At 40.5% G+C, this 27,416-nt stretch overlaps 1 protein-coding gene across 1 annotated transcript in view; it reads left to right on the top strand.

Moving 5' to 3' along the window:
- Positions 1-3,272: 3,272 nt before the first annotated feature.
- LOC126949874 (uncharacterized) overlaps positions 3,273-27,416 on the top strand; it is a 66,018-nt gene continuing 41,874 nt past the window's right edge. Inside the window, exon 1 of the mRNA XM_050782802.1 lies at positions 3,273-3,408. Within this exon, the coding sequence (XP_050638759.1) occupies positions 3,273-3,408 (136 nt within the window). The remainder of the gene's footprint in view (positions 3,409-27,416) is intronic.

Genomic DNA, 27,416 nt, shown 5'->3' with positions numbered 1-27,416 from the left:
ATAAACAGAAGATAATGACACACTCAGAAAAAGCCAGCTCTAAAATAAAAACACAATCAATGGGGAAGCTATTTTCTGTGTGGTTTTTTTTTTTCTTGTTTGTTTGTTTATTTTTTGTACTTCATGCCAAGGGGAGAGCTATTTTCAATGGTACTTAGAACCTTCTAAAAAAGGCTCTGATAAAGTAATTTATTTGCAAGAGAAAAACAAAAATTGTCTGAAATAATTTCTGAATTGAAAAAGACTGCCAAAATTTCCCCTTCAGTTCCTCTTTCTCTTTTGTCAGAACCTCCTTGTCTGAACCTAGTTCCCCTTTCTCCTCCTCCTCCTTCTTCTGCTGTTTTGGCTCCATTTTGGGAACACTGTGTTCAGCAGAGAAGAACCGGCCTAGGTTTATCAACCATAGTCAAAAGTTAAACTTATGGGCATATTTAAAGGATTCCTTAATTCTCTTCAGGACCCTATTGAATTTGCCAGAAAATTAAAATCAAACTTTTGAATTTATGATCCTGATTTTCTGATTCATATCAACTGGCTCAAATGTTAGTGTCAGAAAGTAAAACCAAATATTAGATAGCAAAGTAAATTGGAGAAATCCTTTAGGCGCTAAAGGATTTAGACTTCCCCAAATTTTTGGAAGCAGATTGTGAACTGACCTACAATACTGCCAAAGCTTTGCTACACACTATTCCCTTAGTTCTCCAAAGAATAGTTGGGTGGAACAAAATACAGCAATACCAACAAAATCTTAATGAGCCTGTAATATCATACTATGAGACCGCCGAAAAAGTGTTTAAACAATATTCACACCTAAAAGAAGAAAGTTATGTTAACCACCAAAATGATACTCCCTAATTCAAACTTTATAAAAAAATCAGATGAGAGTTGATAATTATATTAAAGAGACACTACCCCAGTTGTACTACCTGTCAAACTCATGATCTAATTAATGTTGTGGGTCAAATGTCCCATACTCTAACCAGGGAAGAAAAGGAAGGAAAATTAAACAGAGAAGAAAAGCAAAGGAGGTAATGAGTTTACAACTAAAACAATTGTTCAACCAACTCCTAATCTCTAAATGGCCTAATAAGTTCCAAAACTTACTCAATCCGCTTCTTTTCACTTTCTGCAAAAAGCTTGGACATTCCAAAAAGGATTGTAGGTTACATACCACCCATACCTCCTTCTCTCAAAAGGGAGGAAATGTGTCTAGAATTAGAAGATAATATAGAATTATTAGGGTCAGCTGGGCCTGGTGGCTCACACCTGTAATCTCAGCACTTTGGGAGGACCAGGTGGATGGATCCCTTGAGCCCACGAGTTTGAGATCAGCTTGGGCACAGCAAAACCTAGTTTCTAAAAAAAATACAAAAAACTAGCAAGACACGGTGGCACACACTTGTGAACTAAGCTCTTATTTTTTTTTATCTTGCCCAAATATCTAAAGGGTCTGGGGAGTCATGCCCTACAAACCATAAATTCTCATCAGATGGGTTTTATTTAACCCTATATATTGTGAGTTACTTTACAATTTGACTCTGGAATAACATTACATGATAAAGAAGAAAATCAAAATATTTTATCCCAAAGCATGTTTTTTTGCCACGTTTTGAAATGGCTCTGCAAAACTGTCTTTTGTCGGGGGAAATTTGCATCTGTAAAAAATCTCTATTAACATAGCTAGATCTTTTTCTTCCAGGCCCTCCCAATCTTGAAATGATTAACTGAGAGTCTAGCAACTTTTAAAGGTCTGAACAGGAAACATTTGTCATCTATTGTCTCTGATGGCAGCCACTATGAGACTTCAAAAGAACCTTGGTCTCTACAGTCTTTTATTTTAACCTGAACATTTTCTTTCTATAGATCCCAGATCGTTAGACAAACTCAACCAATTGTCAACCAGAAAATGTTTAAATTTCTGGACTAGAAGGCCCCTCCTCCCAACCCCTTCCCCAAATTCAAATTGTCCCATCTTTCTGGACCAAATCAATGTATTTCTCAAATGTATTTGATTGATGTCTCATGCCTCGCTAATATGTATAAAACCAAGTTGCACCCAACCACCTTGGGCATATGTTCTCAGGACCTCTTAAGGACTGTGTCATGGGCCAAGGTCAATTATATTTGGCTCAGAATAAATCTCTTCAAATATTTTACAGAGTTTTACTCTTTTCATTGACACACCTGTGGTCCCAGTTACTCAGGAGGCTACAGTGAGAGAATCACCTAAGCCCAGGGAGGTCAAAGCTGCAGTGAGCTACGATCACACCACTGTACTCCAGCCTGGGTGACAGAGTGAGACCCTGTCTCAAAAAAAATAAAAAAACTGAAAAAAAAATTACTAGATTCAAATTTTTTTTCAAAATCAGATTCTGTTAATTCACAAATTGCTATTCATATTGGCATGGGGAAAACTAAATTGTTAAATAATAAAGAATTATAAGCTGTTAAAAATATTGTCTGATCTCTTTGGCTTTTGGGCTACCAGAGATTACTTTGTAATGTGAGAGAGAACTTGACTTTTGTGTGTGCAATGGCTGGTAAGTCACTGGCAAAAACTATAGTTTTGGAAGTGGCTGACAGCAGTTGCAATGAATGGTTATTACTGCAAAGGTATTAGATAAAAAGGCAGGTTTGAACTCTTACCATCAAGAGATAAGGCTCCTGTTGGAGATGAGCAGATCACAGAGTGGGCTGATTGCTGTTGGATTGCCTACTGTAAGGAACACGGCTGTGCTTTGGTCAAGGATTGGCTGAGGTAAGATGCTTACATCCTGCATGACTCAGTGAGTTTGTAGCACAGGTGTGTAACTCCACTTGTTATCACAGCCATATAGCCATAACATGGGAAGGCCATCCCCTTGGCCTTATGCCACTATTGTCTGTAAAAGGTATAATGTGGCCAGGCACGGTGGCTCACACCTGTAATTCCAGCACTTTGAGAGGCTGAGGTGGGCAGATCGCAAGGTCAAGAGATTAAAATTATCCTGGCCAACGTGGTGAAACCCCAGCTCTACTACAAATACAAAAATTAGCTGGGCATGGTGGTACACACCTGTAGTCCCAGCTACTTGGGAGGCTGAGGCAGGAGAATTGTTTGAACCTGGGAGGTGGAGGTTGCAGTGAGCTGAGGTTGCACCACTGCACTCCAGCTTGGTGATGGAGCAAGACTCCATCTCAAAAAAATAAGGGGGGGGGTATAAATTGCCTTGCTGACACTGTACAAGCACACTTACACCCAGAGAAAGAGAGAGAGAGTCAGAGCTCTCTGGATGGACAGCGGGGAGCCAGGACACAGCTCAGCCTACTCATGCACAGAGAAAGTTAAGCTGCTGACCCTGAAGGGAGAACTGGTCACACAGCTGTGTGTGGGAGCCGCCAGACTAAGCAGCAGAGAGGAGGCGAACGGTGTGAGAGAGCTAGTGTAAGTAAGCTGCGGAATAAAACTACATTTCACCTGCCTATGGCCCCCTGAATATCCTTTCAACTATCTACTCATCCACCCACTCCCCTCGGACCTCAGTATGGGCTGAAACCTGGCCCTGAGCATGACAATTGGCATAGTTATGGACCTGACACCTACCACCCTTGAGAAATGTCTTTGTAGTGTGGTGCACTGTGGAAGTATCATGCAGCCTGGTCTTAGAATGTTTCCCTCTTTCTTGAACCTTGAACCCAAGATTCAGTGGAAAAATGGGGTCCTTGATTTTTAAAGATCTAGACGCACTGCCTTCCAGTTGTGCCTGCTTTCACATACTTAAATATTAATACTTAAATATGTGAAAAGTAAACTGCAAGTGCTTTCTTTGCTCTATTCATTAAAAGGCTCCACCCTAAAGTCAGTAATCTAATTAAGAAACAAGGTAAACTGAAAATACCTATGTAACTAGTCTCCAAAATATGACTTTCTGGCATTAGCTGGCTATTTTCAAACTCTTTGTAAAAGAAATTTACATCTATACAAGGAAACTCCATTTGTAAGGGCATCTCCCTTACTGCTTTTAAACCACTAGAAATGTTTACAATGGGGAAGACTTGGTTTAGAGTTTACATGACAAACCTTATCTTGTTGAAGATACTTTTCTTGGCAACCTTGTCTTGACTGAGCCTTTACCTATGTCCTTCTTTGTCTTATGAAATAATGGTGTTTAGATCTAAATACCGTGCCTTTGGGATATAAATTTTCACCTAAGAGTCATGTCTCTGTAAATGCAAATTTAAAGTTAGTTAACAATTGTTTAAGGTTTGATAGTCTAAAGTAGGGGAGAGAAATTATTTGAATTGGCAAATGAAAAACCTAATAAAGTTATAAAATCTGCTTCTGTCTATGTATGTCTGTGTATATTCTGTCTGTATATCTATATGTTTATACATGTCATGAGTACATGAAATTTTACTATCAAAATACATGAAAGGGCTCTAATTGGCTTAAAGTAAAAGCAAGAACCTACATATTTTATCAGAAAAATAGACACAAACTCAAATGCCTTTGAGTTCACACAACTTAGGAAATCTTTAGTAAATAAGACTAGTTTAATATTGTTATTTTAATAAAAACAGATGTGTCTTCTAATCAGCAAAATACCCATGTATTTAACTTTAGAGTTCTTGCTTAGGTAGTGACTAACACTTTAGGTAGCCTAACATTCACAGGATGTAAAAACGATTAACGAAGAAATAACTTGAGTTCATGGCTAGCTTCGTTTAATAAATTGTTCAAGGATAATTGATAATGTTACCGGGGGTCCTTGCTCCCAGAGCTCCCAAGATGGTGGTGGGCTGCTTCCAAAATGGCGGCAGGCTACTTCCAAGATGGTGGCAAACCTCGTGTTCTCTGACCTGGGGTTCTTGGCCTCACGGATTCCAAGGAGTGGAATCTTGGGTCATGTGGTGAGTGTTATAGCTCTATTAGAAACCGTGGGTCACAGAAGAAAACCATGGAACCCAGTGACTAGTGTTCAGCTTGATTAGGATGAACCCAGGAACTTAACCATGCAGGAACAATGGCAAGCCTTTAGCCCAATCGGGAGTGGCAATGGGTGCCTCGCTGGATCAGGAGCACAACAGACTCGGATCTGGAGGGACGGAAGTCAGCGGCGGGTCTGCAATGGTGGCAAACAGCAGTAGTGGATGGCGAGCGAAAGCTTAGCTCCAGCCCTAACAAACACAGACCAGAAGAGTGCAGTTGCAAGATTTAACAGAGTGAAAACAGAGCTCCCATACAAAGCGAGGGGACCCAAAGTGGGTTGCCATTGCTGGCTCGAATGCTTGGGTTTATATCCCAATCCTTGTCCCTCCCGCTGTGCTCTCAGGCAATCGATGATTTGCTATTTCTTTACCTCCTGTTTTTGCCTGATTAGCATTTTAGTAAGCCCTCTCTACTATCTGATTGGTCAGGTGTGAGCAAAGTTGCAAGCCCTAAGTTTAAAGGTGGAAGTAATCACCTTCCCAGCTAGGCTTAGGGATTCTTAGTCAGCCTAGGAAATCCAGCTAGACCTGTCTCTCAATAAGAATGAATAAATATCTCATCTGAAGGAAAAAAGAAATAAAAATAAAATAAAAAAGAATAAATAAATACAAATGCCATAAAAGTTTATAAATGAACTTTTCATAGCTTTAAAATCTTCTTTCAGAAACTTAAAGTCATGTCATGTTAAATTAAGTATTAGATAATCATAAAATGTGTGAGTCATTTATAACAGTATAGAAAGGCTAAATATACTTCAATCTGTTAATAAACAAAAAAAATGATTAGTATCTTTCTAAAAACTATGAAATGGGCTTCACCTGCAAATACTGGTATATAAGTTTAAAATTACTAACTTCCTAGCTTTCTTTAGATATTAGGGTTGCTAAGAGTTAAAATTGTAGTTAATATATATATAATCAAAAGTACAAGATATAAGAAAAAAAGAAAGTAAGATATGGGCCAGGCATTGTGGCTCACATCTGTAATCTTGGCACTTTGGGAGGCTGAGACAGAATTGCTTGAGCCCATAAGTTTGAGACAACATAGGTAACATAGTGAGACTCCCATCTCTATAATTTGTTTTTAGTAGCCAGGCCTGGTGATGCACATCTGTAGTCCCAGCTAGCTATTCAGGAGGCTGATGCAGGAGGATTCCTTGAGCCCATGAGGTCAAGGCTATAATGAGCCATGATTGTGTCACTGCATTCCAGCCTGGGTGACAAAGTAAAAGAGCTTGTCTAAAAAAAAAAGTAAGAAAGATGTGTTTTTGGTAAAGAAAGCTGAAGAGAGTAATTTTTTCTTTTGCATGAGGGAGAATTTGGTGTAGTCAAAATAGTAAGAAGCAAGCAAAAGTAAATTTTCGTCCTAAGGTAATATACCAATATAATAAGGCAATATAGGACAAAACTGAAGGTTTATGTAAGCCGTAGAAGGTTTGTGGAAAATTAATCTTGGGAAAGGAATTTTATGTGTAATCAAGTTGGCTAAAATTAGAACGGGGGGGGGGCGCCCAAGATGGCTGAATAGGAACAGCTCCAGCTCCAGCTCTCAGCGTGAGCAACACAGAAGATGGGTGATTTCTGCACATTCAACTGAGGTACCAGATTCATCTCACTGGGGCGTGTCGGACAGTCGGTGCTGGTCAGCGGGTGCAGCCCGACCAGCAAGAACTGAAGCAGGGCAAGACATCGCCTCACCTGGGAAGTGCAAGGGGAAAGGGAATTCCTTTTCCTAGCCAAGGGAAACTGAGACACACAACACCTGGAAAATCGGGTAACTCCCACCCTAATACTGCGCTTTACCAAGGGTCTTAGCAAATGGCACACCAGGAGATTAGATCCCACACCTGGCCCAGAGAGTCCCACGCCCACAGAGCCTCCCTCATTGCTAGCACAGCAGTCTGAGATCTAACTGCAAGGTGGCAGCAAGACTGGGGGAGGGGCGCCCGCCATTGCTGAGGCTTAAGTAGGCTTAAGTAGGAAGCTCGAATTGGGTAGAGCCCACCACAGCTCAAGGAGATCTGCCTGCCTCTGTAGACTCCACCTCTGGGGACAGGGCATACCTAAACAAAAAGCAGCAGAAACCTCTGCAGATGTAAATGTCCCCGACTGACAGCTTTGAAGAGAGCAGTGGTTCTCCCAGCATGGAGATTGAGATCTGAGAATGGACAGACTGCCTGCTCAAGTGTCCCTGATCCCTGAGTAGCCTAACTGGGAGACATCCCCCACTAGGTGCAGACTGACACCTCACACCTCACACGGCTGGGTACACCTCTGAGACGAAGCTTCCAGAGCAAGAATCAGACAGCAACACTCACTGTTCAGCAATATTCTATCTTCTGCAGTCTTTGCTGCTGATACCCAGGCAAACAGGGTCTGGAGTGGACTTCAAGCAAACTCCAACAGACCTACAGCTGAGGATCCTGACTGTTAGAAGGAAAACTGACTAACAGAAAGGACACCCACACCAAAACCCCATCAGTACATCATCATCATCAAAGACCAAAGGCAGATAAAACCACAAAGATGGGGAAAAAATAGTGCAGAAAAGCTGGAAATTCAAAAAATCAGAGTGCATCTCCCCCTCCAAAGGAATGCAGCTCATCGCCAGCAATGGAACAAAGCTGGAGAGAGAATGACTTTGACAAGTTGAGAGAAGAAGGCTTCAGTTGATTAAACTTCTCAGAGCTAAAGGAGGAACTATTTACCCAGTGCAAAGAAGCTAAAAACCTTGAAAAAAGAATGGATTAATGGATAACTAGAATAATCGATGCAGAGAATACCATAAAAGAACTGATAGAGATGAAAACCATGACACGAGAACTATGTGACAAATGCACAAGCTTCAGTAACCGACTCAATCAACTGGAAGAAAGAGTATCAGTGATTGAAGATGAAATGAATGAAACGAAGCGAGAAGAGAAGTGTAGAGAAAAAAGAGTAAAAAGAAATGAACAAAGCCTCCAAGAAGTATGGGATTATGTGAAAAGACCAAATCTACGTATGATTGGTGTGCCTGAAAGTGACGGGGAAAATGGAACCAAATTGGAAAACATTCTGCAGGATATCATCCAGGAGAACTTCCCCAACCTAGTAAGGCAGGCCAACATTCAAATTCAGGAAATACAGAGAACACCACAAAGATACTCCTCGAGAAGAGCAACTCCAAGACACATAATTGTCAGATTCACCAAAGTTGAAATGAAGGAAAAAATGTTAAGGGCAGGCAGAGAGAAAGGTCAGGTTACACATAAAGGGAAGTCCATCAGACTAACAGCAGATCTCTCAGCAGAAACTCTACAAGCCAGAAGACAGAGGGGGCCAATATTCAACATTCTTAAAGAAAATAATTTTCAACCCAGAATTTCATATCCAGCCAAACTAAGTTTCATAAGTGAAGGAGAAACAAAATCCTTTACAGACAAGCAAATGCTTAGCGATTTTTCACCAGCAGGCCTGCCCTACAAGAGATCCTGAAGGAAGTACTAAACATGGAAAGGAACAACCGGTACCAGCCATCGCAAAAACATGCCAAAATGTAAAGACCATCAATGCTAGGAAGAAGCTGCATCAACTAACGAGCAAAATAACCAGCTAATATCATAATGACAGGATCAAGTTCACACATAACTATATTAACCTTAAATGTAAATGGACTAAATGCTCCAATTAAAAGACACAGACTGGCAAATTGGATAAAGAGTCAAGACCCATCAGTTTGCTGTATTCAGGAGACCCATCTCACATGCAGAGACACACAGAGGCTCAAAATAAAGGGATGGAGGAAGATCTACCAAGCAAATGGAAAACAAAAAAAAAGCAGGGGTTGCAATCCTAGTCTCTGATAAAACAGACTTTAAACCATCAAAGATCAAAAGAGACAAAGAAGGCCATTACATAATGGTAAAGGGATCAATTCAACAGGAAGTGCTAACTATCCTAAATATATATGCACCCAATACAGGAGCACCCAGATTCATAAAGCAAGTCCTTAGAGACTTACAAAGAGACTTAAACTCCCATACAATAATAATGGGAGACTTCAACACCCCACTGTCAACATTAGACACATCAATGAGACAGAAAGTTAACAAGGATATCCAGGAATTGAACTCAACTCTGCACCAAGCGGACCTAATAGACATCTATAGAACTCTCCACCCCAAATCAACAGAATATACATTCTTCTCAGCACCACATCACACTTATTCCAAAATTGACCACATAGTTGGAAGTAAAGCACTCCTCAGCAAATGTAAAAGAACAGAAATCATAACAAACTGTCTGTCAGACCACAGTGCAATCAAACTAGAACTCAGGACTAAGAAACTCAATCAAAACTGCTCAACTACATGGAAACTGAATAACCTGCTCCTGAATGACTACTGGGTATATAACGAAATGGAGGCAGAAATAAAGATGTTCTTTGAAATCAGTGAGAACAAACATACAACATACCAGAATCTCTGGGACACATTTAAAGCAATGCATAGAGGGAAATTTATAGCACTAAATGCCCACAAGAGAAAGCAGGAAAGATCTAAAATTGACACCCTAACATCACAATTGAAAGAACTAGAGAAGCAAGAGCAAACACATTCAAAAGCTAGCAGAAGGGAAGAAATAACTAAGATAAGAGCAGAACTGCAGGAGATAGAGACACAAAAACCCTCCAAAAAATCAATGAATCCAGGAGATGGTTTTTTGAAAAGATCAACAAAATTGATAGACCACTAGCAAGACTAATAAAGAAGAAAAGAGAGAAGAATCAAATAGATGCAATAAAAAATGATAAGGGGGATATCACCACTGATCCCACAGAAATACAAACTACCATCAGAGAATACTATAAACACCTCTATGCAAATAAACTAGAAAACTTAGAAGAAATGGATAATTTCCTGGACACTTACACTCTCCCAAGACTAAACCAGGAAGAAGTTGAATCCCTGAATAGACCAATAGCAGGCTCTGAAATTGAGGCAATAATTAATAGCCTACCAACCAAAAAAAGTCCAGGACCAGATGGATTCGCAACCAAATTCTACCAGAGGTACAAGCAGGAGCTGGTACCATTCCTTCTGAAACTATTCCAATCAATAGAAAAAGAGGGAATCCTCCCTAACTCAGTTCATGAGGCCAGCATCATCCTGATACCAAAGCCTGGCAGAGACACAACAAAAAAAGAGAAATTTAGACCAATTTCCCTGATGAACATCGATGCAAAAATCCTAAATAAAATACTGGCAAACCAAATCCAGCAGCACATCAAAAAGCTTATCCACCATGATCAAGTGGGCTTCATCCCTGTGATGCAAGGCTGGTTCAACACGTGCAAATCGATAAACATAATCCAGCATATAAACAGAACCAAAGACAAAAACCACATGATTATCTCAATAGATGCAGAAAAGGCCTTTGACAAAATTAAACAGCCCCCATGCTACAAACTCTCAATAAATTCGATATTGATGGAACATATCTCAAAATGATTAGAGCTATTTATGACAAACCCACAGCCAATATCATACTGAATGGGCAAAAACTGGAAGCATTCCCTTTGAAAACTGGCACAAGACAGGGATGCCGTCTCTCACCACTCCTATTCAACATAGTGTTGGAAGTTCTGGCTAGGGCAATCAGGCAAGAGAAAGAAATCAAGGGTATTCAGTTAGGAAAAGAAGAAGTCAAATTGTCCCTGTTTGCAGATGACATGATTGTATACTCAGAAAACCCCATCATCTCAGCCCAAAATCTCCTAAAGCTGATAAGCAATTTCAGCAAAGTCCCAGGATACAAAATCAATGTGCAAAAATCACAAGCATTCTTATACACCAGTAACAGACAAACAGAGAGCCAAATCATGAAAGAACTCCCATTCACAATAGCTTCAAAGAGAATAAAATACGTAGGAATCCAACTTACAAGGGATGTAAAGGACCTCTTCAAGGAGAAAACTACAAACCACTGTCAGTGAAATAAAAGAGGACACAAACAAATGGAAGAACATACCATGCTCATGGATAGGAAGAATCAATATTGTGAAAATGGCCATACTGCCCAAGGTAATTTATAGATTCAATGCCATCCCATTAAGCTACCAATGACCTTCTTCACAGAATTGGAAAAAACTGCTTTAAAGTTCATATGGAACCAAAAAAGACCCCACATTGCCAAGACAATCCTAAACCAAAAGAACAAAGCTGGAGGCATCCCACTACCTGACTTCAAACTATGCTACCAGGCTACAGTAACCAAAACAGCATGGTACTGGTACCAAAACAGAGATACAGACAAATGGAACAGAACAGAGCCCTCAGAAATAATACCACACATCTACAGCCATCTGATCTTTGACAAACCTGACAAAAACAAGAAATGGGGAAAGGATTCCCTATTTAATAAATGGTGCTGGGAAAATTGGCTAGCCATATGTAGAAAGTTGAAACTGGATCATTTCCTTACTCCTTACATGGAAATTAATTCAAGATGGATTAGAGACTTAAATGTTAGACCTAAAACCATAAAAACCCTAGAAGAAAACCAAGGTAATACCATTCAGGACATAGGCATGGGCAAGGACTTCATGTCTAAAACACCAAAAGCAACAGCAACAGAAGCCAAAATTGGCAAATGGGATCTAATTAAACTAAAGAGCTTCTGCACAGCAAAAGAAACTACCATCAGAGTGAACAGGCAACCTACAGAATGGGAGAAAATTTTTGCAATCTACTCATCTGACAAAGGGCTAATATCCAGAACCTACAAAGAACTCAAACAAATTTACAAGAAAAAAACAAACAACCCCATCAAAAAGCTGGCAAAGGATATGAACAGACACTTCTGAAAAGAAGACATTCATACAGCCATCAGACACATGAAAAAATGCTCATCATCACTCACCATCAGAGAAATCCAAATCAAAACCACAATGAGATACCATCTCACACCAGTTAGAATGGCAATCATTAAAAAATCAGGAAACAACAAGTGCTGGAGAGGATGTGGAGAAATAGGAACACTTTTACACTGTTGGTGGGACTGTAAACTGGTTCATCCATTGTTGAAAAGAATGTGGTGATTCCTCAAGGATCTAGAACTAGAAATACCATTTGACCCAGCCATCCCATTACTGGGTATACACCCAAAGGATTATAAATCATGCTGCTATAAAGACACATGCACACGTATGTTTATTGCGGCACTATTCACAATGGCAAAGACTTGGAATCAACCCAAATGTCCGTCAGTGACAGACTGGATTAAGAAAATGTGGCACATATACACCATGGAATACTATGCAGCCATAAAAAAGGATGAGTTCGTGTCCTTTGTAGGGACATGGATGCAGCTGGAAACCATCATTCTCAGCAAACTATCGCAAGAACAGAAAACCAAACACCACATCTTCTCACTCATAGGTGGGAATTGAACAGTGAGATCACTTGGACACAGGAAGGGGAACATCACACACCAGGGCCTATTGTGGGGAGAGGGGAGGGGGAAGGGATAGCCTTAGGAGATATACCTGAGGTAAATGATGAGTTAATGGGTGCAGCACACCAACATGGCACAGGTATACATATGTAATGAACCTGCACATTGTGCACATGTACCCTAGAACTTAAAGTATAATAATAATAATAAATAAAAATAAAAAATAAATTAGAAGAGAATTATTTATAAGTTTTTCTAAAGTTTGAATATTAATATCAAAAGCATTCTGATGTATCTGGGCATGGTGGCTCATGCCTGTAATCCCAGCACTTTGGGAAGCTGAGGTGGTAGATCACTTGAGGCCAGGATCTTGAGAAGAGAGGCCTTCTACCAAATGTCCAGTTATTACAGGCACAGTCTTATGGTTAATTCTTGGGTTGGCTTCTTAGCATTGAGAGGCCTTTAAAAGTCTAATCTAAGAATCCTTATGAGACCAGCCTGGCCAATGTGGTGAAACCCTGTCTCTACAAAAAATATCAGAAAATAAAATAAAATTAGTCGGGTGTGGCGGCATGCACCTTTAGTTCCAGCTACTGTGAAGGTAAAATCAAAAGCAAGTTAGTTACTTCCAAGACACAAAGTGGAACCAGGCAATGGGTAAATGCTCCCATTCCAAATAAGAGAAATTGGCCAAAATAAAGGGGCTACAGGCCCCATGCAAGTTCAAAACCCAACAGGGCAGCAATTAAATCTTTTTTTTTTTTTTTTTTGAGAGGGAGTCTTGCTCTGTTGCCCAGGCTGCAGTACAGTGGCGCGATCTTGGCTTACTGCAAGCTCTGCCTCCAGGGTTCACAGCATTCTCCTGCGTCAGCCTCCCCAGTAGCTGGGATTACAGGTGCCCACTACCATGCCTGGCTAATTTTTTGCATTTTTAGTAGAGACGGGGTTTCACCATGTTAGCCACGATGATCTCAATCTCCTGACCTCGTGATCCGCCTGCCTCGGCCTCCCAAAGTGCTGGGATTATAGGCGTGAGCCACCGTGCCCGGCCAGCAATTAAATCTTAAAGCTCCAGAATAATCTTCTATGACTCCATGTCTCACATCCAGGGCACACTGATGCAGGAGGTGTTCTCTCAAGGCCTTGGACAGCTCTGCCCCTGTGGCTCTGCAGGGTACAGCCCCCATGGCTGCTTTCACATGTTAGTGTTGAGTGCCTGAGGCTTTTCCAGGCCCACAGTGCAAGCTGTCAGTGGATCTACCATTCTGGGGTTCTGGAGGACAATGGCCCTTTTCTCACAGCTTCATAGGCAGTGTCCCAGTGGGGACTATGTGGGGGCTCCAACCCCACATTTCCCCTCTGCATTGCCTTAGTCAATGTTCTCCATGCAGGCTCTTGCCCTGGAGCAGATTTCTGCCTGGACATACAGGGTGAAACCTAGGCAGAGACTCTCAAAGCTTAACTCTTGTCTTCTGCATACCCGCATGCCCAACACCACATGGAAGCTGCCAAGGCTCGGGGCTTGCACCCTCTGAAGCAACGATCTGAGCTGTACCGTGGCCCCTTTTAGCCATGATTGGAGTTGGAGCAGCTGGCATACAGGGTGCCATGTCCTGAGGCTGCACAGAGCAGCAGGGCCCTAGGCCCAGCCCACAAAACCATTTTTCCCTCATAGGCCTATGGTCTGTGATGGGAGGGGCTGCCAGGAAGATCTCTGAAATGCCCTGGAGACATTTTCCTGATTGTCTTGGCTATTACTATTCAGCCTCTTTTTACTTATACAAGTTTCTGCAGCCAGCGGCTTGAATTTCTCCCCAGAAAATGGGTTTTTCTTTTCTACTACATGGTCAGGCTGCAAAATTTTAAAACTTTTGTGCTCTGCTTCCCTTTTAAACATAAGTTCAGACCATCTCTTTGTGAACACATATGATTGTATGCTTTAGAAAAAGCTAGGTCACATCTTGAATGCTTTGCTGCTTAGAAATTCCTTCTTCCAGATACCCTAAATCATCTCTCTCAAGTTCAAAGTTCCACAGATCTCTAGGGCAGGGGTAAAATGCTACCAGTCTCTGTGCTAAAGCATAGCAAGAGTCACCTTTATTCCAGTTCCCAACAAGTTCCTCGTCTCCATCTGAGACCATCTCAGCCTGAACTTCATTGTCCATATTACTATCAGCATGTTGGTGAAAGCCATTCAACAAGTTTCTATGAAGTTCCAAACTTTCACACATTTTCCTGTCTTCTTCTGAGCCCTCCAAACTGTTCCAACCTCTGTACAAAACCAGTTCCAAAGTTGCTTCCACATTTTTGGATATCCTTGTAGCAGTTCACCACTACTTCATTATCAATTTACTGTATTAGTCTGTTCTAACACTGCTATGAAGAAATACCTGAGACTGGGTAATTTATAAAGAAGAGAACTTTAATTGACTCACAGTTTTGCATGGCTGGGGAGGCCTCAGGAAATTTTCAATCATGGTGGAAGGCGAAGGAGAAGCAGGGACTTTCTTCAAAGGGTGGCAGGATGGAGTGAGTGCAAGCAGGGGAAATGCCAGATGCTTATAAAACCATCAGATCTCGTGATACTCACTCACTATCATGAGAACAGCATGTAGGAGACTGCCCCTATGAACTAATTACCTCCATCTGGTCCTGCTCTTGACACATAGGGAGTGTGGGGATTACAATTCAAGATGAGATTTTGGGTAGGGATAAAGTCAAACCATATGGCACAAGATATCAATCAATACATGTAAGATTTACATTGGCTTGATCTGGAAGGATGGGACAACTCAAAGCAGGGGCTTTCAGGTCATAGGTAGATTTAAGCATATTCTGATTGACAATTGGCAATTGGTAGCAGTCTTCAGAGAAAATAGATTGTAAATGTTTCTTATCAGACTTAAGGTCTGTGTTGATGTTAATAAGATATGTCCGACCTCTCCCCTTCTTCCTGTCAGTCATGGCCTGGGCCAGTCTTTCAGGTTAAATTTTAGAGCGTCCTGGCCAAGGAGGCAGTCCATTCAGATAGTTGCAGGGAGGCCTTAGAATTTTGTTTTTGGTTTACAGTCTGAAAGGACTGGGAACCCCAAGACACATAAGCTATCAAGCAGTATACTCTTTGTTCTGAATGTGCCAAGCTCTCAGTATAGTTTGTCTTTTTTTTTTTTTTTTTTTTTTTAAAGCGACAGGGTCTCACTCTGTCACCCAGGCTGGAGTGCAGAGGTGCAATAATAGCTCGCTGCATCCTCAAACTCCTGGGCTCAACAGATCCTCTTGCCTCGGCCCAGTGGCTGGGACTACAGGTGTGTACCACCATGCCTGGCTAATTTCTCTCTTTTTTTTTGTTGTTTAGGGGAGGGGGAGATGTTGCCCAACCTCATCTCAAACTCCTGGCCTCAAGGGATCCTCTTGCCTTGTTTCCCAAAGTGTTGGGATTACAGACGTAAGCCACCACTCTCGGCCAGGGAAGTCTGTCTTCATAAGAAGTCTTACCCATAAGGGACTTTTGTTGCCTCAATTTTTGTTGCCTTCTTAGTTCTGGGAAGTCTAATCCAAAGTGAACCTACCTGTTGTCACCAATTAAAGGATCTGTGACTGGTAGTCCCCTGTGAATTTGTGGGTTATTTAAGTGTAGAGGCTAAAGCATTCCATTTTGAATGCTTATCCACCATGTTGACTTCTGATTCCCTGATCTGAGAATACTTCTAAGATTTCTACTTTACTGTTCCAGTAAATTCTGCCCTTAGGTCAAATAACCTTGACTTTAAATCCTGCTCTTAGGCAGATTCACATAGCAGTTTTGCCTTTCCCCGGGTGTTGACTTCCCTTGTCCTACACATTACTCCCCTGTGGTATGTAAACCCTGGGCCTGGGAGGGTAAATGGTGCAGGGATGCACCATCTTGTCTTGCCATCAAACAAGACACAGAGATGGCTTCTGTTTGTTAAGTCCCTATTAAATGTTTCTTCCTGAGAAACTGGATTGTCAGCCTGTTTCTTCAGCCTCTTAGCTTCCTTAAATTTTGGGGGTAGATTTGCATAGACTTGTTCCCTGCAGAACATGAAGAAACAGTGCACACAAACACCGTTCTTTACCATCTGTGACATGAGGTTTTTGCTATTTTGGCCTATTTCTGGGAGTGAATTTGGGGGAATCATGGGAATTGCCTGTTCTATGCCCTCTCCAGAGACATGCTTGCTTATGTGGTAGACACTTATTCCAAACCTGGAAAATTACCTGCTGGTTTATCCATGAAGAGGTTTATTGAATTGAGTTGCTATTGAAATAAATACACAGTTGGAAATTCTAATCATTAGTGGCCAGAAGATGGATCCTTTGGACTAGAAAGACTCCTATATTTGAAAAAGATTTTACTCCATTCTAAGTAACTGCCTTATTTGTGTTTGTGGCAGGATCAAATTGAAAGAAAGATACATATTAGTGCCATGACTAGCCTTAGAAATTCTCCTTTAAAAAAAAAACAGCAGAAATTAGATTTAAAACAAAGTTAAAATCCTTTGTACGCTAAAACTGCCTGCTTTGGATTCCCCACAGGATTTAAAAAGAAGACGTTTCAACTTGTAGTCTAGTATTATATTCCTAGACATAGGCCAAGCTAACTTTGGGAAGAACTTAGTTTATAGTTTAATCTTAAAGAAAAGATGGTAATAACCCCTTCCCCAAGCTAACCGACCTTTGTAGAAGTAATGAAAGGCCATAAGGTTAGGATTATGAGTGGGGTCTGAATGCTGATAAGATGTAGGTATAGTTTCTATAATCCCTTACTTCTCAGGAGTCATGTGGCCAGAGGTCACAAGATTTGTGACCTCTCCAATTGCTCCTATAGATAACATCACTACTGTAGAACCTAACATTGGTGTTTTGAGATTTTTTTCAGACTGTCTTGCAGCCAACTGACCCCACCTGGACCCATGACTCATGACTCAACTGGTCGTGTGGCACCTATCCAAGGCAGAGGTGGCACATGTGGATCATTTTCCATGCCCCTATGATTTCATCCCCAACCAATCAGCAGCACCCATTCCCTATCACCCTGTCCACCAAATTGTCCATAAAAATCCTAACTTCTGAGCCTTTGTAGAGACTGATTTGAGTGATAATTTCAGTTCTTCCACATGGCTGACCTCACATCAATGAAACTCTTTCTCTATTGCAATGGCATGCTCTGAATGAATTGATTCTGTCTGTAGAGCAGGCAGGAAGAACTCATTGGGTGATTACAGGTTTGATATTCATGTAACTCTTGACTTTTGTGGTACCCATTTATTACTGTTCTTGTTCCCTTCCATGGACAGCTTTCAATTTCCTGTCTTACTAATTGTTTGTCCCTTTTAATCTTCCCTCTATGCAATTGCTGAGACTTTATGTGAAGATGGTTGGTTGATAAGCCAAGACCCTAAAGAACATGGTTGGTCAGAAATGTATGTTGTACCCCATTTGCAACTAGTAAATTTTTTTCCTTGAGCTGTCTTTGGGGTAGTTCTGGTTCTTGTGAGAACTGCTTTGCACCTTTTTGGAGATGCCTTACGCATCTTTGGGTAAGTCATAAAGGCTTATAGGTTTTGGTTGGAATCACTTGGAAGATAACTTTGATTTAAAGAAGTTCAAAACCAAGAATATTGGCTGTTTGTCATGGCTAAACTGATAGTTTTTAAAAGATTGTTTTTAAAAAGCTTTATGTGGTCAGTGCCAGCTTAATTAAAAGTTGATATTCAAACGAAAACTTTTTTTTAAGGCCTTTCTGCTTTTTCTCTTTTGGAACGTGTTTCTCCCATGGGAATTTTTTTCAGTTTACTGAAACTTTTTATAAAAAGTTATATGTTTGGGCTGGGCATGATGGCTTATGCCTATAATTCCAACATTTTGGGAGGCTGAGGCAGATCATTTAAGCCCGGGAGTTCAAGACCAGCTTGGGCAACATATGGAGAACTCATGTCTACAAAAAAAAAAAAAAATTACCTGAGTATGGTGGCATGCACCTGTGGTCCCACCTACTTGGGAGGCTAAGATGATAGGGTCACTTGAGCCTGGGAGGTCAAGGCTGCAGTGAGCCATGATGGTGCCAATGCACGCCAGCCTGGGTGACAGAGTGAGACCCTGTCTCAAAATATGTATGTGTGCGTCTGTGTGTGTATACATATACATGCATACATATGTGTATATATATATATATGTTAAAAAATTTATATGTTTCATATGTTTCATCCCTCTGCTTCCTTTCCTGTTGGTATAACTTTTTGCTTAGAAAAACATAAAACTTCGTTGACTTTTTTGAGAAGTTTTAAATCTCCCCAAACTGGCTTCCCTGAGACTTGTTATCCCATTTACTTTTATTATTCCTTCCTTTTTTGCCACCTTTAATACCACATGAAGAGATCTAGAGGGGACCCCTAGCAACTATGACACTCCTTAAAGAAGACAAAAAAGGTGCCTCTGACCACATTTTGGGGTCTTCTGTCTTCTTCATGAAGCACCAAAATTCATGAGCAGGTTCGTCTCAGGTCTAAAGCTCTGCTCTCATTTGCACTGAGTTCTCTGATAGCTTTGGCTTTGAGGGTACCAGAAGTTATTTTGTACTATGAGAGAACACCTGATCCTTGAGTATGCAATGGCTGGCTCTAAATTCAGTGGCTGCAGTCACTGGTAAGGGCTGCAGTTTTGGAGGTGGCTGACAGTGGTTGCAATGAATGGGTATTACACAGGTGCTACTCTCTCTCTTTTTTTTCATGGTTAGATTTTTTTTTTTAAAGTACATTTTGGAAACTTGGAGGCTGTAGGAACACTCACCACCAAAGGATAAGACTCCAGACTCCTATGGGGGATAGGCTGATGACGGAGTGGGCTGGAATCCTACCAGCCTTGGGGGACTTGTATTGAGTCACCCACCAGCCTTGGGGGACTTTCCTTCCACTGAGATACACTGTAGAAGATTGCACGACCTGTTTCCATGACCTTTCTCTCTTGGACTTTTGCCTCCACTGTGGGAACCTGGAATTCAGTGTGAAAATGGGGTCATAAATTTCTAGGATCTAGGTGCTCTGCCTTCCAGCTGTGTCTGCTTTTCACAAATACCAGTAATTAGGCCCAGGAAACTGTAAGCACTTTGTTGGCACTATTCATTAATAGGCTCCACCCTGAGCTCAATAGTCCAATTGGAAAATGGAGACTAACTTGAAAACTACGTAACTAAAATTGATCTTCTTATAAAATCCTGTGGTGAATTCCTATAATTTTGTGTTACCTAGGCATCTAGTTTTAATCTTTCTCTAACTAACACACCCTGACTTCTTCTTCAGAAAGCTTAAATTCTCTTTGTGCTGTGAGATACAAATGTGCTACACTGTTTTCTCTAAAAACAAACAAACAAACAAACAAACAAACAAAAAAAACAAACTTTTATAAGGGCTTTGACTATGTGGGACAGATAAACTTTAACTTGTTCCATTTTATAATGACACGGTTTTAATTCAACTGTCCTTTAAATGAGTTTTGCCTGTCTTGTTGCTAAAATTTTTAAATCAATGCTATAAAATCTACTTACGTTTCTCTGTATTTTATGCAAACATGTGCACATGGCTGCCTTTTTATATTATCTACATGGTACCAAATTCACTTATAAATAGATGAGTGTTCATAAATTAAATAATCAGCCAAAATGCTTTTCAAGTTCATGTAAATTTAGTAATATCTGGTAAAGAAAAACTAGTTTTTAAATTGTTGGTAAGGCCAAGTACAGTGGTTCACGCCTGTAATCCCAGCACTTTGGGAGGCCAAGGCAGCAGGACTGCTTGAGCTCAGGAGTTTGAGACAAGCCTGGACAACATAGGGAGGCCTTGTCTTTACAAAAAGTAAGAAACAAAAATTAGCTGGGTATAGAGGCATATGCCTGTACTCCCAGCTACTTGGGGAGCTGATGTGGGAGGATTGCTTGAGTCTAGGAAGTGAGGTTTCAGTGAGCCATGATTGGGCAACAGAGCAAGACCTCATCTCTACAAAAAAATGTATAAATTAGCCAAGCATAGTGGTATGTACTTGTAGTCCTAGCTATTCAGGAGGTTGTAAGGTGGAAAGACTGCTCGTGCTCAGGAGATCAAGATTACAGTGAGCTATAATCATGCCACTGTACTCCAGCCTGAGTGATAGAGTGAGATTCTGTCTCTAAAAAAATTAAAATAAATAAAATTTGTTTTTCTCTTTTGAAAAAGATTCTTATGTAGTATTAATGTGATAGTAAAAAAATTTTTGTTGCTCATTTTTCAGTAAATTGCAAAAATGTGGGGACAGGGTAAGAGAAGGACAGATAGACTCTGTTTGCCTCCAGCTGTCTTTATTAGGCCTTTTGATAGTTTAGAAAACTGAGTCCCCTCTCTACCATAAAGAAAAGATTTTTGCTTTTTGAATTATTTTAATGATCAGTTTTGCTAAATGAATGACCTATGATCCTATTTCTGATCCAGTGTTTTAAATCTTTGACATATTTGACAGGCTTCCCAAAATCAAATTTCAAATTCTAAATTAAGTCTTTTTTACTTCAAAATAACTTTTAGACACTCCAGAAGGGTCCCTGGCAGTACAAGAGAGACATATTAGGCTTACTTGGTATGTTAAAATCATGCAGGAAGGATTGTTAAGTAAGAAATAATGTTTAGCCTTTTTTTGAGTCATATTTGTATAAATGTGTTAGTATGTGTTCCAAAATTGAATGAGATTCTTAAAAATCTGATATGTCGTGGTATGTGTTATTTAGTCACAATTATGGATATTGTGTAAAGTTGTTGTAGGCCACAAAAAATGACCAAATTTGCTTGTCAACTGCATCTTTAATCATGGTTATTTTAAGGCTTATTGTTCACAATTAAGCATCTGTGGCTTTATGCTTATGCTCTTGTTTTCTGAAAGTTCTTTAGAAATCTTTTCTGTTTCCCAGGTGGGAGTGCAATGGTGTGATCTCGGCTCACTGCAACCTCTGCCTCCCAGGTTCAAGTGATTCTCGTGCCTCAGCCTCCTGAGTAGCTGGGACTACAGGTGCGCACCACCACACCCAACTAAGTTTTTGTATTTTTAGTACAGACGGGGTTTTGCGATGTTGGCCAGGCTGGTCTCAAACTCCTGACCTCAGGTGATCTGCCTGCCTTGGTCTCTCTCTTTATAAGTCTTAAAGTTTTGTGTCTTTAAGGAAATTCATGGAAAAGACTACAACAAATAATCTTGAATACGTGTTTCTGATAACTTTAAGACTGAATCACGTCTGTAGTCCCAGCACTTTGGGAGGCCAAGGCAGGAGGATCACTTGAGGCCTGGAGTTCAAGACCAGCCTGAGCAACATAGCGAGACCTCATCTCTATTTTAAAAATTTGTTTTCTTTTTCTTTTTTTTTTTAACAGCAAGCTCATCCTTTCAAAATTTTTTTAAAGAAATCAAGATTGAATCATTAGATGGGGTAAAACAATTTCAGAACACTAGTAGAACAAAAGTGGACTCATAAAATTGCTAATGTATCATCACATGGAACAATAGTTAACTACATGAGACTGAACTGATGAAAAACTGAAATGGTTTTTTTTTTCTTTTGAGATGGAGTCTCACTCTGTCACCCAGGCTGGAGTGCAGTGGTGTGATTTCTGCTCACTGGAAGCTCTGCCTCCGGATTCATGCCATTCTCCTGCCTCAGCCTCCCAAGTAGCTGGGACTACAGGCGCCCGCTACCACACCCAGCTAATTTTTTTTTGTATTTTTAGTAAAAGACGGGGTTTCACCATGTTAGCCAGGATGGTCTTGATCTTCTGACCTCGTGATCTGCCCGCCTCAGCCTCCCAAAGTGCTGGGATTACAGGCGTGAGCCACCGCGCCTTGCCCTGAAATTGTTTTTTGTTTTTTTTTATTTTTTTATTTTTTTATTTTTTTTATTTTTTTATTTTTATTGAGACGGAGTCTCGCTCTGTCGCCCAGGCTGGAGTGCTGTGGCCGGATCTCAGCTCACTGCAAGCTCCGCCTCCCGGGTTCCCGCCATTCTCCTGCCTCAGCCTCCCGAGTAGCTGGGACTACAGGCGCCCGCCACCTCGCCCGGCTAGTTTTTTGTATTTTTTAGTAGAGACGGGGTTTCATCGTGTTAGCCAGGATGGTCTCGATCTCCTGACCTCCTGATCCGCCCGTCTCGGCCTCCCAAAGTGCTGGGATTACAGGCTTGAGCCACCGCGCCCGGCCGAAATTGTTTTTTAACCACAACTTTTTATTTGAAACATTGCTGATTCTTTTCTCCCCAGAGTACAGAAAACATTTTTCTTTTAAGCTCTTTGTAGCTTACACCAATTAAGTAAAGTATACTTTTGTGAGCAAAATTGAAATATTTACCTTTCTCTTTATTTGAGCCCTCCAAAATTTAGAAACTATTTGCGAGCATTCTTATTTTATGACAATATAATTATTTGCATAGATTCAGTGAGAATCTGTTTTCTTTTGTAATAGTACACAATTTGAAATGCAGATTATTTTACCGAGGCTTAGACTGGAATGTCGTATTTTTAGAAATGACCAGACGGCTTTGAGGAATTGAAGTTCACTTTAGAAAGCCAGTAGACTTGGAAAAAGACCGGCCTGGTATGTTGTCTATGCAGTTCCCTTACAAAGTCCCTGACCTTGAAGTAAGTAAAGAATCCCACTTTTGGACAGACCCAGGAACGTCAAGGTATTTTGAGAACCTTTAGAAGAAAGATATTCCCCTAAGTTTTTGTACAGGTATTAGAGTGTTTGGCTTGGCTCCTATGATTTTTTTTGTTGTTGTTGTTGTAGATGGGGTTTCACCATGTTGCCCAGGCTGATCTCTAGCTTCTGAGCTCCAGCAATTCACCCACCTCGGTCTCCCAAAGTGCTGGGATTACAGGCATGAATCATCACACTCAGCTCTGGCTTCTAAGCTTTTAAAAAGTCTAATCTGAGATTTTTTATGAAAATGTTCCAACAAACCAACTTAAAAGAGCCTATGTGATAAATCACTATTCTTACTGTACTTTATGCAAATAATCAGGCCAGGTAAAAGACTAAAACGTAATTTTACAAATAAATTGGACTTTCTATGACTTACGTCTGTTACAAGTGGGGAACTAAAGAAAGAAAAACTATGTTTCAGAAGAAAATTGTCATGTACCTGTTATTAAATTCCTAACCTTGTCCATTGTTTTGGGGTTTTTATTATTTTCCTTGCAGGAAATCCTGAATCCTGAATTCTTTCCTGGCTATAAGTCTCCAAACTAATGTTTCTAAATTTTTCTTCCATTTTTCTGACTTGGACTCACTAAAATTGAAACACTCTTTCTCCTGAAGTTCTATGAGCTGAAGTTCATGTATAAACAACCTTGTGACATACAAACTATAAACCATAAAAATCTGTCAGATTGCCACTGCCTGCCTGCTCCAACTAAAGATGTTTCAAACCCAAATCTCAACAGACTGCCCTCACAAAAAATACATTTTCCTTTTCATTTTAGATACTAACTTTAAAAGTAGACCTGTGACTTTGCTCTTTTTGTGTACAAAAAATGAATCTAAGTATTTTAGAACTTTTATATCCACCATAGAATTACAGATCAGCTAGCTGTTTACCAAACCCACTACCTCTTCTTCATGGATAAAAAGCATCCCTTGAAATTAGGTGTGGCTGTGTAGAATGAATTCAGGGCAATAGAATGTGAGTGAAAGTGATTTATGCTACTTCCTGTTCTGGCCCATAAAAACTACCCATGAACGATCTGCATGTTGCTCTCTCTCTCTCTTTCCCCTTCTACCAGCTAGATGTTGATTGACTACATTAAGCAAAGACAGTTTCCTCCAACCACTGCCTTCTAATCTCCCATTAACACCCATCTCCCTGATAGACATTACATTTTTACATGAGTAAGAAATTTCTACTTAAGCCATTGAGATTTGATGGTTTATCTGCTTCAGTAGCTAATAGACCCTTAACTAAAATAACCATCATCCATTTAAAAAATACATAAACAAGCCCTTCTGAAACAAAGTAATTTTAGATTATTCCTTTTCTCCAAGTCATATTCCCATCACACTTCTCCCATAGTACATTATCCAAATATATTTTATGCTTGAATCTTTAATTGGCTACTGTATTGTACTTCTCTGCAACAAACATAAATTTATAACCTGACATTATGAAACCTATTTGTTTCTTCTGTTCATAAAGCTCTAAATGTTGGAAACATACTTTATATAGATTTATTATTACAATTATTAGTAAAGGGTACAAAACTGGAGCCTCAGGCCAGTTCACATAAGAGAGAATTCAGGCCAAGTGTGGTGGCTCACGCCTATAATCCCAGCACTTTGGGAGGCTGAGGCAGGCGGATCACCTGAGGTCAGGAGTTTGAGACCAGCCTGGCCAACATGGCAAAACCCTGTCTCTACTAAAATCACAAAAATTAGCCAGGCGTGGTGGGCGCCTGTAATCCCAGCTACTTGGGAGGCTGAGGCAGGAGAATCGCTTGAATTCAGGAGGCAGAGGTGGCAGTCACCCGAGATCGCACCACTGTACTGCAGCCTAGGCGAAAGAGCAACACTCCATCTCAAAGAAAAACAAAAGAGAGAGAGAGAGAGAGAGAAGGATTCATTATGCCACCAGTCCCCTGAACACCGTGTCAAAGACAGTCATCTTAGACACAACCCAGAGAAACACTGAGTCCACCCAGGACACCTACCCAAACAGCCAGGACCACACAAGAACAAGGTAAGAAGCTAGTTGGACTTCAGCAACTTGGTTTGGACAGCAGTACCTGCCTGCCCAGCATGACGTGGGACAAATTCATCCCAGTCCCTAAGCCATTCCAAAAACATGCAATTTTTTCCAAGGTGGTAATGGGAGCCATGATTTATAGCCACTTGGTCAGAAGTATTGGTAACACCCCACTACTTGCAATTTGTGCCTGAAGTGGTAGAAGTCTTGTGGGACTGAGCCCTTAACCTGTGGAATCTGACACTATCTCCAGGTAGATAGTATCAGAATTGGATTGCATTAAAGGACATCCAGCTGGTGTCAGCTGCAGACTTGATTGGATGTGGGGAAATACCACCATACATCTGGTCACAAATGTGTTCTCTGTTAAGTGTGTCAGTAGAGAGAAAAAGCAGTTTGGTTTTTCCTCTTACAATGTATACTCTGAGAGTCTCAGGTATCACACAGTCCACCTGTGAGGTAGGCTACATGTCTATTTGGGGTAGTTGAGGGGCTCTGCTCCACATTGTGAAGACAAGTTGCATAAGCATGTTAGTCTATTTGGGCTACTATAACAAAATACCTGAGACTGGGTAATTTAGAAATAATAGGAAGGTATTTCTCACAGGTCTGGAGGCTGGAAAGTCCAAGATCAAGGCACCAGCAGATTTTGTGTCTGTTGAATGCTTGCTCTCTTCTTCATAGATGGTATCTCTTAATGCACTGTCACATGGCAGAAGGGGTGGAACAGCTCGCTGCACCTGTTTTATAAGGTCACTAATCCTATTCATGAGGGCTCCACCCTCATGGCTTAATCACTCCTAAAAGCCTCCACATCTTGTTTTTTTTTTTTTTTTTCTTCAAGGCTAGTCAACTGCAGTAGTGAGAAGGGGGAAAGAGTAGAACAAGGAGTTCCATCTGTAACTGACTGTGAACAATCGAGATAACTGACTACCTTCGGATGAGCCAGACTTCCACTTCTTAAATATTATCTAATTGGCAATTAAGTTTCAACAATAAATTTTGGGGGGCACATTCAGACCATAGGAATAAGCAACAAATAAATCTTTATTGTTTCAAACTACTGAGAATTTAGGGCTGTTACTACAGCAAAATCTAGGTCATCCTCACTTAAGGTAGATATGGTTATCTAAAGTGCGGTGCTGCCATAACAAGAACATAAAACATTTAAGAGAGACAGCACATAGCAAGAAAATTGTTTTCAGAGTTTCAGAGAGCAATCCATGTGATGCAGTAGTGAAACATTTAATAAAATTGTTATCTACAATAACTTGGAAGATAGGTCATGTACTTAATAAATTTGTAGCTTAGTGGGAAGGCTGGAAAACAGAATGTTGTGTGTTATTTGGCTGCATTTGGCAAGCTATTACAAGAAAAAGAGCTGAGAAAAAGAATTGACCATTTTGTAAGCAACGAAGGGAATCAAGAGTACACCAATTTGAGGACCTACTTGTAGAGTTGAAAGAGGCAACTACTTCTCAATCTCAAATAGTTAAAGACAAATTTGAGAAATGTTTGGAATGACAAAAGGTAACTAAAATTTAGCCTGGAGGCAATGTATCAATTTAAGACAGTGGTTGTTCTACCAATTTTTTAAAAATTCTGAGTGGATTAATAGGTCCCAGATGAAAGTCCCAACCAACTAAGGCTACTTGAAACATGTTACTTCACAAATTTCTCACTATCAGCATGGGCGTATTAACTTTTACCCAAAGCCCACATTGCAGCAGGACTTTACCAGACCGAGGCTTAGATCACATAGCAGAAAATGTTATTTCGATGCCAGGTCTCTGTGTGCAGCAGGGCTGGTATATGAAGAGCAGCAGCAAGTGATCTAGAATGAATGCTTTGGAAGAAGCTGATTGAACAAATGGTACACACTGATCCTCTATGGAAGGGACTTTCAGAAAGAAGGTGGGACAGCACCTGTTTAAAAACAGACCCATAGATGGCCCTCCCAATTCATTTTTTGGGTCATTATACCCAAAGATTATCCAGGTTATAGAGACTATAGAATCTAACTGGCAGTGTGGATGACACACCTTACAGAGGATTCAGTGCCACTCTGAAAATAGTAAAGGTGTCTATTGTTTACAGTATGATGATGAAAAATTATCAGTGGCCTACAAGATAATTTTATTAAGGTGAATGATTGAATTTTGTATGTATTATTTTTAGAATCATGGTTATGCATTAGAGACTAGTGTGATGATCTTTCCATTTACTCCAAATTGTTTTTTATCTCTTC

This window comes from Macaca thibetana, chromosome 1 (assembly GCF_024542745.1).
Source record: "Macaca thibetana thibetana isolate TM-01 chromosome 1, ASM2454274v1, whole genome shotgun sequence".
Taxonomy (NCBI): Eukaryota; Metazoa; Chordata; class Mammalia; order Primates; family Cercopithecidae; genus Macaca; species Macaca thibetana.
This window is presented reverse-complemented; position numbering and strand designations above follow the sequence as displayed.